At 45.0% G+C, this 18,571-nt stretch overlaps 1 protein-coding gene across 4 annotated transcripts in view; it reads right to left on the bottom strand.

The window, feature by feature from the left end:
• Positions 1–18,571, bottom strand: part of pde10a (phosphodiesterase 10A) — a 75,684-nt gene that overhangs the window by 50,735 nt on the left and 6,378 nt on the right. For 3 of the 4 annotated variants that reach the window (XM_028988550.1, XM_028988549.1, XM_028988553.1), the window contains exon 1: positions 2,491–2,873. The exons of the other annotated variant lie outside the window; for it this stretch is intronic. In XM_028988550.1, the coding sequence (XP_028844383.1) occupies positions 2,491–2,557 (67 nt within the window). In that variant the 5' untranslated portion in view covers positions 2,558–2,873. Of the gene's footprint in view, positions 1–2,490; positions 2,874–18,571 lie in introns of those variants that run through there. 4 annotated transcript variants of the gene reach the window in all.

Consider the following 18,571-nt stretch of genomic DNA (forward strand, 5'->3'; position numbering starts at 1 on the left):
TAAGTGTCTGCCATAATCTCCCTTTTTAACTTGAATCATTTATTTGATTACATTTAAGAACGTATGGATGTACATAAGGTAAATCTGTCATTAGTTTACATTAGAACATCAGAAGCAGCCTAATCAGATAAGGGCAGCGTTTTGGTATTGACCCATTTAACAGCTGTTTCTTCAGACATGAGAGGTCTCCACCAGCGATGGACGCCAGGCAGTGACAGGCACAGTGCATCAGAATAATCGGATTCTAGATCAATGGATTCTGTCGTCCCGCCGCATTTTTGGTACCAGACATGTGTCAATAACATCTCGTTCACACAGAGTTACTATTTATGTTTGACAGGTCATAGGCCTGATTTATTAGTAATCAAGTGGTATAATGTTAATATGCCAGATGAATCATGACAACAGATTAAAGTACATCTCTTGCTTAGTTCATTCACCCCACGGTGAATAAATTATTATTTTGGTGAATGTCCATAATCACATTACATTACAAAGACATAGAGAAATTATTTCCTTTGATATCTGATGGTATTTATTATTTAAACAATAAAGTGTCCATCATTGTGCTGAAACTGCAGACTCATGCTGCATGTTTCTGCCTCCTGTATTATATTTCTCATTACACTAAAGGCAGAAGGCAGATCACTGCAGCAGCATATTTGCTTTATATGAGACAAAACTCTTCACCTCACATGTGACTCGTTTTTTTTTTTTTTTTTTGCAACAGGCCTGATGGACGGCTTGTCTAAATGAATCCCTGTAGGGTACATTTACTTGTACTTCATGGATTGTAGTTTTAGTTCCAAACATTTGCATAGAACAAATGAAGGCATTTGCTGAGTTAATGGGGCCTTACAGGACAAACAACGAAGACTAAAAGTCTGTAGAAACGATCTGAACAATGCGTTTCGTGCCTTATACGTGTCAGTGTCAGAGACGAGCATCCGATGTTGAACGTTTGCATAGATGACAGTGATAACGTGTATAATGGCATCCTTGTAGGGAGCACCTCCATCAAATCATCAGCATTACAGAGCAACACTCTTACCACTAATGGATAGGAAGGAGGAAACAGTCGTGGATGATTCTCAAAAATGTAAATATTTTACAAAGTAAACGTCATAAATGCTATCACACACAAAAAATACATTTTGTAAACGCCTTGAGAAGTTGACCCAGCCCAGGGACACCACAGGAACACAACTGTGTTCTTTGGACCTAAATTTATGCAACTCATTACGAAACAACTGAACTCAAACCACTACCCAAATTTGGCATGGTGCCGCCATGACTTTCCAGTCAGGCCCAGTCAGGCCCGTATCCCTGAGTTCCAGTCAGGCCCGTATCCCTGGAAACCTGTTACTCAAACCAAGACTGAAGGAGCACAGACCAAGATGAACGTATACTTGCGTCGGCCTCGTACAGGACCAACGGCACGATCCCACAAGGCTGCATTTCACTTCAATTAGGGCTGGGTGACAGAGCGATGAAATTCCGATTAAAACACGAACATGATTCCGTTTTAGAACACCACCCCACAGGTTACACATAACTACTGCGTGAGAAACATTCTGCTTAATATTTATTAATAGTTATTAGAGAAAAACCACCTTCGACTGTGCACGTGTCCTTTCACAAAAGAGAAAAGGTCTGAAATATGACACACCTAGTATAGCACACAGTGATTCAGGATTAATTCATCCTAATTAAATAGGGAGGGGGAATAAAAACCATAAAAATAGCTTTGAATGTTTCTGCAAACACTATTCATAGAGTATTATTTACACACTGGAGGATTTTCGCTGATTTGCTGACTCCGAAATGTCAGAGAAGGACGTACAAAACGAGAGAAAGAACTAGGCATCAGCTGCTCAATGATTTTTTTATTTTTATTTCAATTTTATTGCAGTTTATTTATTTTTCCATTATTGTTAATTATACGTCACTCCTCAGTTGACCAGTATTTCGGTGCGTTATACTGCATTATATTTTGTGCTGTGGATTCTTCTCTCACCCTTTGCATCTCAAAAAAAAATACAGTTGACGACTAAGCCGAGCTGCACTTGAACCCGCGCCGCCCCGGCCTACGGCCCTCCACCAGCTCACCTGCTGCACCTCTCCAGTACAACCTGCTACTTTTTTAGAAACTGATGAACTTGTCTGGGATTTTTTGTGGACTACATAATAAACGCTACGCGCCCCTTGTGCAAATCCTTCCTGTAGATTTGATACATAAGCGTGCATTTTTCATGCATTGTGACAGATGTGACATCATTTGGTGTTCACTTCACCTTTTGTTTTTTCTGATCTTCGCACAGACCCCATTCATTCACCCCAACACACTCCCTTCTCCCTAATATGTCCCCACCCGTGTGATGCATGCGCTACAGGAATACCGCACCGGCGTCCCCACACCAGGTCCCGGGGAACAGCGCAGGTTCCAAAACGAAACGAGAAAAGTTGGCCCGCCTTGAGAAAAGTACCTACTTGAGCCCAGGAAGCAGTCGGTGAGCCTCCTGAAGCAGCTGGTGGGAGGAGGCGGACCATCTTCCATGTCGGACTGCGGCCGCGGGGCGGAGGGGAGAGGCGGAGAGAAGCGGCGCCTGCTGCGGATCGGCTCGGGATGGAGTCCGGCTAGTCCATGCAGGGCGCGGGGAGCGGGTCGGGGCTCGGCGCTGGTCCGCCTCCCCGCCGCGACGAGGGCAGCAGGGCGGGGGGTGGAGGACGCGAGATCGGCGTGGGGAGCGAAGGGCGGGGAGGGTCGCCTGCTTCCTGGGTGTCGCCAGACTGGCGAGGGTCTCCAGATCTCTGCCTTTTCCCGATCGTCGGGGGGGACTGGGGGCGTGATGGGAGGACTTTCTCAGGGTTGGACATCCTCCTTTTTTTTTTTTTTTTCTCCGACTTATAGGATCCGAGATCCGCGTTTCATTTGATCGCTGCGTGACTCTCTCGCGTGTTTTGTAATCGTCGGAACATTTTGCACGGATTTCCTGCGCAAATAAAGCGGAATACACCATCCAGCACAGCACGCTGCACGCACGACACTCCCAGACGTCACCAGGCGCCGGGGTGTGTGTGTGTGTGTGTGTGTGTGTTTGCGCGCGGACTGCTTTTCACCTTTTCATTCCCACTATAAACGTATACATGATGACATAAAAAACACGTTTTGAAAATATAAACGAGACATACCCTCTGCATTTTTTTTTTGCATTTTTGCAAATTTACTCATGATCTTTATTATAATAATCATTTACATGCAAAATGCACGTGTACATTATATGACATATGTAGTCAAGTATATATTAACAAAACATATATTAACTCCAAAACACAAAAAAAACGCCCACACAACAGCCACCCTAAATGCACGTTTAACGTTATCGCTACTTCGACGTTAAAAAAAAATTCTTTGGCGTTTTAATAAAACAAAGTTGTACAACTGATTCCATTTCAGTACGATGTAGTCCACGTCACGTGCTGCACAGACATTTTGCCGAAATCGGTTCGGTGCCGTGTGGTGCCCGGGGGTTTTACGCACACTTTTACGCACGGACACGGGCCGGCACCCCGCTCTCTGCCCAGAACCAGACCCGGCGTTTATTAGAAGCGCGCAGTCTCTTCACCAGGCACTTCTAGCACGTGGCTGTGCTTTGGGAAGGTGGGGGTGGGGGGGACCGTTATCTGACGTCAGACCTGGTTCCGGTGGGGTGAATTCGCAAACACGGGGTTCTCATGTGCGCTGCGCGAACTTCACCCCTCACCTGAGTCGGGTTGCGGTTTTGGGCTTTTCTGGCCCCACACACACTCCAAAGCGCTTTATAAAGAGGTCAAGTACCTACAACAAAGTAAGGGATCGTCATAAAAACACATATTTACGCGTCGGACTGTGTCAGTATTGTATTTTACGAGTAGGTTTATCCACTGCTCCACATTCAAAGATGCATATAGATTATGAATAAAAAGCATAATGCAAAAAAACAATTGCTGAATATATGCTTAGAATTCTGGCCATTTTTCACCTTTCTGATTGTTAATAATTCATTTGCAACCAGATGAGGAGCCCATTCGCTCAGCTTCGTCATCTGCAGAATTTCGCCCCTTTTACACCCTTTACAATTTGACAGAAAGTTCGTTTGGCACCAAATTTCCAAGCTGTCTTTACGCACCGCCATTTTGTTCACCAATACCAATGAAAAGTCAATTATTTTACATTATAAACGTGGGAGAAGTTGTTATTCAAGTTGGGTGTGGTCTATAGTATGCAAGGTGAAACAGTTCCCCATCTTTTATAATAAAATTATTCACTGCACTTGGACTGTGACGTCATTGCCCCAACTTGTCATTTAGGTGTTTCGATAAACCCTAAAAAAAGGCAGGACAGAAGGCTTCAAAGATCAGTTCATTAACAGATGGACTGTATGTACTGGAGAATAAAGCAACTTCCAGCCTGCCTGGGTACCCTCCTCTTCCTCACCTCAGCTGATTACCAGCTACGCTCCTCCAGTTGCCTTTCAATTTAGCAGTGGCCATGTCAGACCTGGGGAAAAATTACGTTTCTTATTATGTGTGAACATGGAACTGTCTGCACAAATGTATACATTTCATATGCACAGGCGTTGTATATGTGTAAATATATATTTTATAATTAGTTTGTGTATGTATGTGTGTGTATTCTCTTTTAATATATTTCTTAGAGGGACTCAGTGGTAATATATAGTAAAAAGTAATAAAAAAATGATTTAAAAAACTAAAAAAAAAAAAACACATTCCCTGCTGCCCCATGACATGGATCGCATCATAATATAAATTACCAATGTGATTTGTCAGATTCCGCATACTTTTCCCGTATATGCAGCCCTGAATACACTGATTACACCGCCGCTACACTCACATCAAAGCGCAGCAATCTTCCGTTTCACCACTCAGCGGCCTCTCCGACATGACCGTGCCGCAAATGGACATGTATTTCCAAGCAGGGAGGCATTAACCACACGGAGACTTTTACTCAGTAACACCCTCAGCCACCACACCAGTAGGCCCGGAGTGACGTAGGTGGGACGTGGCCAGAGAAGAAGAGAGCTGCGGGGCCATTACACCAAATAAAAAAAACCCCAGAAAGTACCAGTCCGGCCTCTGTGGAAATGACATAAAACAGCCACCTTTTTTTTCAGCTAGTCACCACTCTGACTTTTTCCCGTTGCCTATAATCGTAAACTGCTAACTGAAATGTTGACAGCAACACTTAGAAGGCCGGCCTGTGGTTATTACCTCATTCGGATTTAAGGTTTCCCTGAGCTGCAAAGTCCGAGCATCTCCTACGCTCAGTGGCCGTGAGAGTATTTTTACCTCCAAAACATCATAATGACGCGAAAAAGGGATAAACTGCAACATTCATATAATATCATTAGGTCGCTTTTATCAAACCAGACATGACGAGTTTATTATACTGTAAAGCAAAAAGTAACAGCCGCCAAAATGACATTTTTAGACAAATGACAAATATGGAGAACAAAAAAAATGTGTCTTTTTTATTAGATATGAAAGGCTTGATTGACAGATTCCTATTTTAGATGACGGCCTTACAATGATACCACTGCAGCGCATAGTTCTGCCCTGGTAACGTTGAAAAGGTGTGGCACGCCTGTAGGCACGTAGGCCTGCACAGGGCCGAGTATTACCGAACATTCACATGAATATTCGCATGAACAACTGTGTGCACACGTTTTCTGCATGCGTGACAGACGGCAAACTGTGTATGTGTCAGAGGCAGAGAGAGAGTCTAATCTGCAGAATAGACGTTTGGTGTAATGTAAATGCCAAAAGCAGTGTACGAGAGAAAGCGTGAACGTTTTGTATCGATTCAAGAAATAATTAACCATCATTTCACACGTGCACTAATTGCACTAAATGTCTTCACTTTTCACAGTATGAGCGTGTGTATATTTCCTGACTTGTACACACACATTGTGTAAGATGGTTACATGCCACCTGTCACCAGACTCACGTTCTGCACTGTGCAATGTTTACTGCACAGTGTCTGCATCCATTACTGCTTTTAAAAATGTACATTTTGCTAATATCTTTTCTTTATAACTTTTTCTTTTGTTGCCATTTGCCGGTTTGTATGGAAAACTGCTGTCCTCTTTTCATGCAGGATCAAGGGGCAAGTGTTCCAGACCAAATCTCTGGACTGTTAAATTTTTTAAAATCTTAAAAACACGAATGAGGATACACTGTAAGTACATATCTGAAAACTATGGAAAGATACTTTACCCCACATAACTTGTGTATTTAACCCTGTGACTACATACAATGACAATGGTAGTAAATGAAGGCCAATGCATCTAAATGCAAAATCCGAAATGTCAAAAAATGGCAAATATGTAAAATAAAAATTAAACAGCCGATTAATATCTAATTTCCTGTGTATGTGGTCAAAGCAACTCTATATGATTCAATACGAAAACTCGTCTAATTACTGACGCCCAAAGTGGGCAATTTTATTCTGTTAACAATGGTGCTAATTTCACTCCTGTACTCCTGCGATACTCAGAATGGAAAACTGTACCGCACTGCAATACATGAAAAAATAAAAATAATTTTCCAACACTAAAAAAATGAAAAATATTCCTGCTGCCAAGATTTGTACACTTGTAGTGGAACGACCTGATAGGTGATTAGATGCATGCAGAAGTAACTGCAGCAGTCACCAGTCACCCTTACTGTAGTAAACACAGTAGCAGTGCACTAAACAACACCAACACACATTAAAAACACACATTTACCCAAAAAGGCCCAACAAAGGCAAAGTATAAATTCACAGTAATTCAAGTTTCAAATAAAGTGAAAGTGAAGTTACTGTCATTGTGAAACACTGCAGCACAGCACACTGCAGACACATCGAAATGTGTCCTGTGTGCGGGGACGGTACTTCGCTCAGGACTTGAACCAGCAGCCTTCCAATTTATGGGTCCGCTTCCTTACCCGCTAGGCCACCACTGCCACGGCACTTATTATTTTTAGCACTAAATAACGACGACTGTATATCTGGTCGGTCTCCACCAGCTCCACCCCAATAACACTTGCAATTATGTTATATCGTATCATAATAAACAATTACAACTGAGCACTCAGCTACATCTTACAGTAGGATACGGTATACATCCACAGTACAATATTGCATTATGTACAAACACATAAATGATATTACCTACATTTTTTTTTGTAGCATTCAAAAGATGAATTATGTAATTACAATGTAATAATTTCAGTCATCTGAAGCACTTAATGCCAAATGTGCGTAACATAAAACCATTTTCCTAAAAAGTGGAAGCCAGTTGGGGCAGAAAACCCATCTTGTTGCTGAGAGCACACGGCATTCAACATGTCGTGGAATCGGCAGGTACTGTGAAGTTCAGACTGCGGGACTCCCTGTATTTCAACAGCAAATGTTAACTCCCACGCCTCTCTCGCGGCACACTGTGCTCGGTGTGAACATTTTTTTACCGGCTGTATCAACACGTCGCCGTTGCAAATTCAGGGTTCACTGCAATTATTCAGTAAATGTGACCGTAAAAAATGGCGTCTACCAGATTGGCATTATAAACCCGCACAACTACAAAAAGCATGAAGTGGCATTTGGCAGTTCTCCTCCCTTTTGTGTGCTGCTGCAGCAGGGTACAGTCTCTCGCTGCAGTTTCCACACTCTGACAGACACACACACACACACACGGTTTCTCTCACCCTCTCCCTCTCTCTAAAACGTCTGCTGTGACAATCCACAGGACAGCCGGAGCATTGACGTCAGAGGCAGGCCAATGAAAAAACAGGGTCCCTGGGGGCTTGGGGAAGTTATGCTCATCTTCAAATCTCCAGCTAGCAACTATTTCAACGCCGATGATGCCAGTTAAGTCTCCGGCGCCTTGCTCCCCTTTTTACCTGCTGCGTTTGACACATAAAAAGAAAGAAAGAAAAAAAAACCTACATCCAACGGGCGCTATATCTGCTTTTTAACAATGAATACATTTTCACTGGCTTCCCTCGACCACAGCTGCAATATTTACACAGGCCGACAACAGGCCATATAGGTTATCATCTCATGAATTATGAAGAGGAAAAAAATTGACTGCTGGCGAGTAAAAATACTGCACTGACAGTAAAGTGGTGTTACATGCAACAGTGCACATGCATTGGGGTTTAAACAGGCACCGAGGAGGAAAGTGCGTGGTAAAAAGTGGGAAGGGCACCTCTTTCTTTTCTGCGTGTGTGTAAGACACAGGATGGATATTATAATAGTTAAAGTGTTATGGAGTTAAAATGAAGCATTGTGTAAAACTGACCGCTAGAAGCATTTTCTGTGTGGAAAGTAGCATGATGATATAGTGAAAATGGAGCATTGGAAATAATTGTAAAAAGTGTGGAAATGCATGGGAGCATGCAGAGTCGGGGTAAGAGACCTGGGTGAAAGTAACACTGAACGGTTACGCATTCGGCAGAAATCATAGAAATAAAAGGAAGAGTGAGAGTCTATGTGGGTGAAGGAAAGGGAACAGTTGAGGTGCAAAATTTTGATGTCGAGCTGAGCCGAGCGCTGCAGTGGAGGGAGCCGCAGAAAGCACATGAATCAAAAAACCATCTAGGCAAGTGGAGGGAAAAAAAAAAGGGCTGAAAAAAGAGGGGGAGTGGGGCGGCGGGGCAGGGGCAGGGGGAGGGGGGGGTTTATCTGCGTCAGAGCTCCAGCCAATGCAGTCAGAGATGGGGCAGGATCTCTGTCTCTGCCACTCACAGGCCCCACCACTGCCTCGTGTCCCACACGTCAGAGAGCTGCCATGCATTACTCCTGTCCTGTCACACACACACACACACACACACACACAGATATACAAGAAATAAATACATACACAAACATGCACTCAATTCAATACTGTGCACGGCCTCCGATTTTACACGAAATCGGCAAAACGGGATCGACACACACATGCAAGGCCACGTGGAGAAATGTACTCATTATACACATACAGGTAAATAATAACATATACGCTCATACAAACACATGCTTGTGAAAGTACACATAGTGGCAGAAAAAACACACACATATATGCACAATCACTGTGTCACACATTTATAAAAAAAAAAAATATGGGTCTATTTGGCAACATTTGAAAAAAGAGCCAATTATTTGATTATTTTATGATCTAAAAAGGCTCAAACTATGTCAGGTCCAGCTGTTTGAACAAGCCTGTATGGTCTGTATTTTAGCCTGTATGGTCTGTATTTTACATGCACGCATGAGTGTTTGTGTATGTTTTTCGGTTCTGAGGCGAGACGCGAGTCCCGCTGCAGACCACAGCAGCTCTGATCGCTCACCCAGCGTACAGCGAATGAAAATAAGAGGAGGCTTCGCTGAACATTGGGTTTATTACGGTAGGTGGAGCCAGGAGCTGAAGATTTGGAGCAGTTTCACTCCCTCATATCAAACCAACCTGACACGATCTAACACACACACACACACACACACACACACAAAAGCCCACACAGTACGCAAACAAATGGACAAACATGCAAGACAAATGGGTGTCATTCATAATGTTAGCGCGTGAATTTCATGCATGTGCCAGGATGTCTGCAGCCGCGCAGACGTAATCTTAGTCACACCAATAAAGCCATTACAACTTAACCGAACGGAGCCTGAGAAGACAAGCAGGACCTTCATGCCAGACAGGACTTTAACTGTGGGATGTATAATGACGTCCAACGGTGGCGCGGAAGCCACAATGTTACTTCAGCATTAGAGCTGACGTCTTTTCTTTACGCTGTTGATACTTCATACTTTAAGGGGCATAACTACCATAGCAGCTCTGGAGGTGGACCAAACACACACAAACACTCCTGCACCGTCTCTGTCTTACACTCTCATATACACTCGACACATGTCAACCACTGAGACCAGTGACCTAGAATCTCGCAGAGGCCACTGCCGAAGTGAATCATCGCCCTCATTAACTCCAAGAGCTGCTGATGATGATGAGTGTGACGTACGTCGCCTCCTTCTGGGTTTCATTGGGGAATAAAAACATGCAGATTTAAGCCCCTGTGCACTCCCACTTTACAGAGAACTTGCGCCAGCATGAAGGGTGTAAAAAAAAAAAACTTCTGTATTACAACCGACATACGCTGTTCACTTGAAGTGTGTTTATCTGTCTAAATGTGTAAACCACAAATACACATGATAAGCAGTAGTATTAACATGCACAATTACTGTATATGTTTTATTATTATTTAAATTAAATATGTTTTTTTTCTGTAAAATCTGTACAGCGTAAAAGCTGGTCTAATAAACAGTTTTGAGATAGATACACACACACACACACACACACACACACACACACACACACACATATATATATATATATATATATATATAAAATCTACAGTGGATATATAAATATAAACTCCCATGTTAAAACTAATACTTTTCTTTTTCTGATTCTAATTAAATCAGTGTTTTGGGGTGTGAGTCTTATCTCACACCCCATGCATGAGGGCATGTCTGATGCAGCATTGTCCCTCTTCAGGTCAAAAACTTTCTTTTCACTTTTTCTTTAGTTGAAAGACTGTAGCAACCCCAAAACATGGTACCAACATGTGTCGTCATGCGTTTAGAAATTTCTTTTACGTTTCTTAAGAAAAGGCTTCTGTCTTGCAACCCTACCGCACAGTCCAGACATATGGAGAGTACTGGAGATTGTTGTCACATGTAGTGCACAACCAGCACTTGCCAGAAATTCCTGCATCTCCTTCGGTGTTTCTGTAGGTCTCTTGGCAGCCTCCCTGACACCTACATTTTGTCTTTTTATCAATTTTGGATGTGAGGGATGATACATTTTCCATGCTTTGAAAGTTCTCTGTGGACCATGGCTTTTGCTGTAGCAACAATGGAATAAATCCTTGTTCACATGTGACATCATGCAACATTTTACTACCATCAATTTCTGCTGAAATCCTGACAAACGTGAGGAAAAAGGTGCTATTGTGTTTACATGCCTATTACATGGCATTTGACTGATTACGTTCAATGATTCTATACAAGAACTCAAAAACTGTCACTGTATTAGGAGGATTAGGATTTTTAAAACAAGATTGTAGATTGTAAGTTTTAAGAAAGAATAGGGATCCATGTTTTCAAACCAAGATGATGTGTAAATACTCTGACTGTATACAATTGAAGTGATTGTCATGATGAAACACTGCAGCACAGCACACGGTGACACAATGAAATGTGTCCTCTGCTTTAACCATCACCCTTGGTGAGCAGTGGGCAGCCATGACAGGCACCCGGGGAGCAGCGTGTGGGGACGGTGCTTTGCTCAGTGGCACCTCAGAGGCACCTTGGCAACTTGGGATTCCAACCAGCAACCTTCTCATTACAGGGCCACTTCCTTACCCGCTAGGCCACCACTTGCCCACATGTGAAGAAAATCCTACTAAATGCCTCTGAACTTTATTTGAGGTTAATCTTTTTAATTGAGGGCAAGTGTGAACCCAAGAAGACTCGATGCTATAATTCAATCAAAAGCTGCCTCAAAAAAAAAAAATGTGCATGTGTGCATTTTATTGTACATTCTTTCATTTTATGTTTTTTTAAATACATGGTTAAAAATCTATACAGGTTATGAGAGGGCGGTACGTAGGCTCACACCTCCAAGGCTGTGAGTTGGAATCGTGGCTCGGAGGTTGCGCGCTTTCCCCGTGTCGGCACAGGTTTTCTTTGGATCCTCTGGTTTCCGGCCGCTGCCAAAATGCAGCACCGGCCCCAAGTAGGAATCAGTAGTAGTTACGGAAAGTGACTTAGTGAGGTTATGGGACACATTAAAGATTTTAAAATTTGTGCAGTATAACTAATCTATGTGTGTGTGTGTGTGTATATATATATATATATACACACACACACACACACACACACACACACACACACACATATTTAATGTACACACACTTATTTATATCCGCTGCACATAAACATGGAGTGTCGGCGGATGCAGAGAGAAGTTTTGGTATCTAATGTCGTGCAGAGAAGCTCCCAGAAACACACGTGTCAACAACTGCGCATCCTGCCCGTCGAAATAGATCCCCAAGACCAAAGCGTGACCTCACCGGAGACCTGTTTCAAATGTCACGGAGAGGAAAAAAACCCGACAATAATCTCTGCCCTCGTAGCGTCCGGCGATTGGTATGGCGGACGGCCGTCTGTAACAGACCCCGGTGTAAGCAGTGAGCTCATGTCTTGGGGGCGCTGAACAGGCCGGGTGAGCGAGCGCCAAGCGAATCCATGACCTCACCGAGCCCTCGAGCCACGGAGGAGAGATGTCACCAGCCCCCCGACTTTACTTCCTGAACGCTGTGCACAAGGCTGAGTGGACGCCGTTCTACGGCACTGTCCCTGCACCGTTACAGTTTGCTGTGGTTTTTTCAAATAGTTCATAGTCAAAAGTTTGTTCTTTTTAAAATTGTTCGTTTTCCTTTCGCCATGTGATGCCAGCTCTGCTCGCTTTATTACACGCACACACGTAAGAGCAATATAAAGGGGAGGGGAGTTACTGTTTTTGCTGAGATAAATGTTATAAAGTCTCAGCCGACTGTCATCTGCGTAATCAGCAAGGTAAATACTAGTCAACTTCATTTTGTCAGAGCTACAGCGACACAGCCTGCCTTCACTTACCGGCCCTTGTACGCAGTGGCTGAGTAACATCCACGCGGAAAACAATTTCCCTCTGAGAGCAGCCAAAAAGGATCGAAATGAATCACAGGTCACAAAAATGGACAATGACGTACGTAGCTGCCCTTTTTAAAATGTTTTTAACAGACAAAAAAAAAAACTGGTTAAATCCATCTGGCTCAGGCTCCCACATATTCTATATTCTGTATATTCTTATACAGTTTCATCAGGTGAATTATTTTGAATTTTTTTTTTTTTAACATACCATCCATTTTCCCCCGGAAAATGGTATATTTATTTGGATAGTTTTCCTGGTATATTTGTCTACAGGCTCTGATTTTTTGCTCTGATGTGATGTGGCCCAGACACCACGACACAGTGTCACCGAACAGTGTCACTCTACAGCTGTTTCAACCTACTGTGCGCAGGGTCACTAAATGTTTACTTGTGTTCAAGTTTTACCCTAAGTGCATATGCATTATTTACAACCAATACGTCGTAATTCAGAGCTTTGTTCTTTTATTCTTACAGCCCACACGACCTTCAAACAGGTCAACCTCACTGACACTATAGCGCCATCTAGTGTTCAAGAGGGGGCGTGAAGCACAGCCTCCCAGCAAAGAACTGGATCAGAATCTAACAGAATCGGAATAAGCTGGTGACTGGAAAACAAAAGCTCTATGTGTGAATGTCCACTTTGCACTGTAGTTCTCCGCCAATGAAATACATCTTGCAAGAAGTAATAATATATAGAATATATTTTTCAAATGTCCACCAGGTGGCATCACAGTTGTGCTTCAAACGTTTTTTAATACAATCTGCAGTTCACAGCAGAGTACATTATACATTGTACATATGTGTGTATTATAATAATAATAATAATAATAATAATAATGCACTAAACGTTGCTCCTGTCGGTCGAGAGTTGAAGGTGGAGCTGAGGTGAAAATGTTGAGCAGCTGGAGTGTTTGGTGACTGGCCACATGTTCAGATGAGCCGAGTGTGTGACGTCAACCACGCGTCGACTGAAGTGGCAAAAAATAAAATATAAAATGATTAGTGGTTGCAAGAGATCGTACGTCGTCACTGGAGGACAGCACAGTTGCCATGGTGACTGCAGATGCAATTTACACCCTTAATCCAACCAACAGCAATTATCCTCCAGCCACACCAAGTTTTCGTTCCGTTCCACTTCCAGACACGTTTAAAGAATTATGAAATCAAGTAAGGAGGAAAATACTGGAGAAATACATCATTTGCACTCCTTAGTAATATTACACTTCACTTTGGCTGTAATAGGAATTGGTACAAATATTTAAGACAGAATACATACCAACAAAATATCCTTTTATCATTAATTCTCGCAATCAACAGCTCTTGCCTGGAAGTATTATTTCTTAAAAAAAACTGATATAATCTTTGCATTTTCTGTAAATTGACTCTTTGCAAATGGACCTACTACACGCAGTGTTGATATAAATCTCCTAGTTGATATAAATCTTCTACAATACAATCTCACTACAAGCTTTCAAATTTTCCTTATCATCCTACAGAGACACATGAAACACAACTCATTTAATCTTTATCACAAAAGTGCCATATCATTATTTTTTATTAATTTAGCTGACACTCTTATCTGCTCAGACTTGCCTAAACTAATTACAGGGATGCTAATGACAGTCCCTCTGGAAGTGTTAAGAGTTTGGTACAGTGGCTCAATGGGAGTATCAGCAATTGTATGGGTGACTTATGACTTTTTTTACAACCCCGTAATACCCCTACATATTCTAGATTGGTTTGAAATGATATATTATGAACCGTTATTAGTAACTACTATAATCCTATCATAACTTATCTACTTAAGTAACCAGGGAACAGAGACACCTGGTTGGTATGGCCCAGATGCACACACAGATGGGATTTAAATGGTGATCCCTGCTCTCTCAGGAAAATCTGCTCTAAAGTTGCTTTAACAGTTCACACTGCAGACTATGCAGTGACAACATGTGAGAAAGCTTTTTCGCTACACATATGTCAACTCCACCATCTGCTGACATATTTCATTCGTGTTGGATCTATTACTCCACCCAGATGAAGGCTGAAATTTTTATTTCTTAATCTGTCTGTTATTTGTAATCGACAAAGAGCAAATTCTTTGTATGTGCCTGCACATACTTGGCCAATAAACACGATTCTAAAACAACAACACGTCCCTGAGCTGATGGGGGAAGGAAGCGCAGAGGCGGAACATACTGGGAAACATTTATTAACAATAAAGGGAAACAAAACCAGGCACAAGGGCCAAAAACAGCAGAGATAAAGGAGAGGGAAGACCCATCACTGGAGGGCAGCGAGAAGGTCGCACCTCCCGAGATCCTGGCTGTGCCCCCTGAGGAGTTCCGGGAGACAACCCCCAGACAACCCTCTCTTCTGTCTGTCTCTGTCTGTGTGTGTGTGTGGCATTAGTGTCTGTATGTCGCCCCTACTTCCCCTCTTTATGTCCACCAGATGGCGACCCAGCAGCGGAGCCGAACCACAGGGAGGGACTTCCTAACATGGCTGCACTGGTAGCCGGAGAGGAGGGCGGGCCAGGCATGGGCCTGGGTCCATCTCCAGAGGGGCGGAGTGCCTTAGAGCCCCCTGGTAGGCATGAGGACCCAGCTGGGGCAGGCAGGAACAGGGCCTGCTTGTCCCAACGGACGCAGAAGGGGCTAGCCGGATATTCTGACCCCACCTTGGCACCTGGGACGTGCAGTGAGAGGGGCTGCAGAACCCAGGAGGTATTAGCCTGGAGTGCCGAGAACGGTCGCTGGAGGCTCCGGGACCACCTCCATGCGCGGTGCAGGGAGGGAAGCTGGCCGCTCTGCCAGCGGGGACATGCAGCAAGGTCCGGGGAGTTTCCTGGACATGGACCCAAAATTTCAATGTCTTGTTCCCTGAGCCACTTCGTTCTCACTTTGGCCTTATGGCGCGGTGCTCCATCATGCTGGAAAAGGTTCTTCACCAAACTGTTCTTGGATGGTTGGGAGAAGTTGCTGTCAGAGGATGTTTTGGAACCATTCTTTATTCGTGGCCATGTTCTGAGGCAAAATTGTGAGTGAGGTCACTCTCTTTGATTAAAAGCAGCCCCACACATGAATGGTCTCAGGGTCACCATTTTTCTTCTACAGACAATCATTTTTCCAGATACCCCAAACAATCAGAAAGGTGCTTCATCAGAGAAAAAGACTACCCCAGTCCTACGCAGCCCAATCCCTGTACTATTTGTAAAATATCAGTCTGTCCTTGATGTTTCTCTTGGAGAGAAGTGGCTTCATTTTTGTCCTTCTTGACACCAAGCCATCCTCCAAAAGTCTTCACCTCTGTCAGGATTGACTGCAGCTGGGTTCATCACCTGTGCCCAATCTGGACAGCGCATAAAAGCCGGAGATTTCCGCCCCTTCGGGAGCGACGGCATTTTCGTGGACGTTAGTGCTCTGTTGTGAATGTGTGTATTTTCAGTTCTCGCAATGTTTGTCTGGGTTTGTTTGTGTTCTCCCCTTTATTCCCCATTTATTGGCCACCGTGCCATTGTTTATTTGTGTTTATTGTTTATTTATAAGAAAACCCCCTTCCCAGCCTGTCTCGCCTCTGCGCTTCCATCCCCCGTAAGCCCGCCGTCGTGACATAATGCCGTCACTCCCCACAAAAGCGCAGAGGTAAATGGCAGAGGAGAAGAAACGCCGCGAAGGACACAGCCCAGCGCGACAAACGTGGACGCCAGGGGAGAGACTCGCCACTCGTTCTGGTGGAGCGCTTTCTCCCCGATGAGCCATGGCGCGCGGCGGCGCGTGATGGCATCACCCCCCGGGAGACTCCGCGAAACCTGGAAGCGGCAACGTCAGCGGGTGAGTGGGCGGAGTGAAGAAGATGCCGTTGGCAGCAGCGAGGAAGTGACGTGGGCAGCGACCGCAGAGGATGCGACCCCCACGATCTTCGCCATGTCGAGCCAGGAACTCTGCACTCTGATGGCAAGGCTCCGTATGGACTGTGACGACACGGATGACGACGACGAGAGCACTGGAGACGCGAGTTGGGCTCCACCCATCGCGCCCGTCCATGATCGTCGCAAGGTCTGTGGGGACCCACGTCACTTCCAGTAAGTGTGAGAAGCGACAACGGCGGCGTTCCTCAAGCGAGGAGGTGGGCAGGCTCCAGCCCGAATGGCCAGAGTACTGCCCATGGGAGCTGATCGCGCCCTGGGTCCGGGATGTCCGCAGGGTGGACGACCCTCGGAATCACCAGTGGGAGGACACGGATGACGAAAGCGACGATGACGTGGATTTTCTTTGTGCGGTCGGTGCCGGAATGGCTCCGCCCAGTGCGCATATCCGAGATCGTTGCGACGTCCGTGAAGACCCACATGACTTCCGAGGGTATGAGGTTGACACGAACTACGATGAGGATGACACCGGTTGGCCGGTCGGTGCCGGGATGGCTCCGCCCATCGTGCCCGTCCAGGATCGTCATGAGGTCCGTGGAGACCCACGTCACTCCCAGAGGTGCGACAACAGCGAGGAGGAAGACGGCGATGTGGGGGTAAGCTGGTGGAAGAGGGCGATGGGAGGTCGCCAGCCAGCAACTGCACTGCCGGAACTGCCTCGCGGGGAAGACAACAACAACAACAACATTTATTTCTTATATAGCCCAAAATCACATACAGTATGTCTCAATGGGCTTTGACAGGCCCTACAGTTGACACCCCCCACACTTGACCCTTCTGCACACAAGGAAAAACTCCACACAAAAAAAAACTCTAGGAGAGAGAATAAAAGAAAGGAAGAAACCTTGGGAAGGAGTGATACAGAGAGGGACCCCCTTCCAGGGTAGAGTGAGCCGGCAAATGGTGTCAGGACGGGCGCGATGAGTGGAGCCCAGCTGGGAAGACGCCGACCCGCCTTCCCTCTGCCCGGATGTTCCCCAGCCGAACGGCAGCGCAGCACCAGCGCCCCCGTCTACTGGAGAAGACTTCCACCACCCTCCACGGCACACGCTCACCACCATCTCCACCAACTCGCTTAGCCCTGTGTGGGACTTCCCAATGGAACCTACAATGGAGCATCAAGTACGTGCCAGTCTTAACATCCTGGAGCATGTACTTTGCTGCTTATCCCTCCCTTTCCTCGCGTGTCTGACTGGGTCAGCATTGGGTTCGAATCCCGATCCACCAAGTTGCCACTGATGTGGTTAAAAGTCCCCACACACTGCTCCCCGGGGCACCTGTCATGGCTGCCCACTGCTCAGCAAGGGTGATGGTTAAAAGGAGAGGACACATTTTTTTCACAATGACTATCACTTTACTTTCACTACATCTGCTGTTGAGATTGGTGTGCACATGATAGACGACCTCTCCTGGAGCCTCAACACCACCTCCACCACCAAGAAAGCCCAGCAACGTCTGCACTTCCTCAGAAAGATGAAGGAGGCCAACCTCCCTCCTCACATTGTTCTACCGGAGGACCATTGAGATGTTCTCTGCTGCTACATCACTGTCCGGTACAGGAACTGCACAGTTGCTGAGCAGAAGGCCCTACAGCGGATAGTGAAGATAGCAGAGCGCATCATCGGGATTCCACTTCCACCATCTCCCAGCTCTACGAGAAATACCTCATCCGTCGAGCTTGGAACATAAGTTAGGACTCCTTACATGCCATGTTCTCCCTCCTACCATTTGGCAGATGGTTCCGCAGCATCAGAACTGTAACTGCCAGACACTGCAAGAGCTTCTTCCCCTGACCAGTCAGAGCTCTCAATGCACTTCCATCACCAAAAAACTGATAAACTCAACAACAATACACTTCCAGCCTTATGCAC

The sequence above is a fragment of the Denticeps clupeoides genome, chromosome 8, assembly GCF_900700375.1.
Source record: "Denticeps clupeoides chromosome 8, fDenClu1.1, whole genome shotgun sequence".
In the NCBI taxonomy this organism is placed as follows: domain Eukaryota; kingdom Metazoa; phylum Chordata; class Actinopteri; order Clupeiformes; family Denticipitidae; genus Denticeps; species Denticeps clupeoides.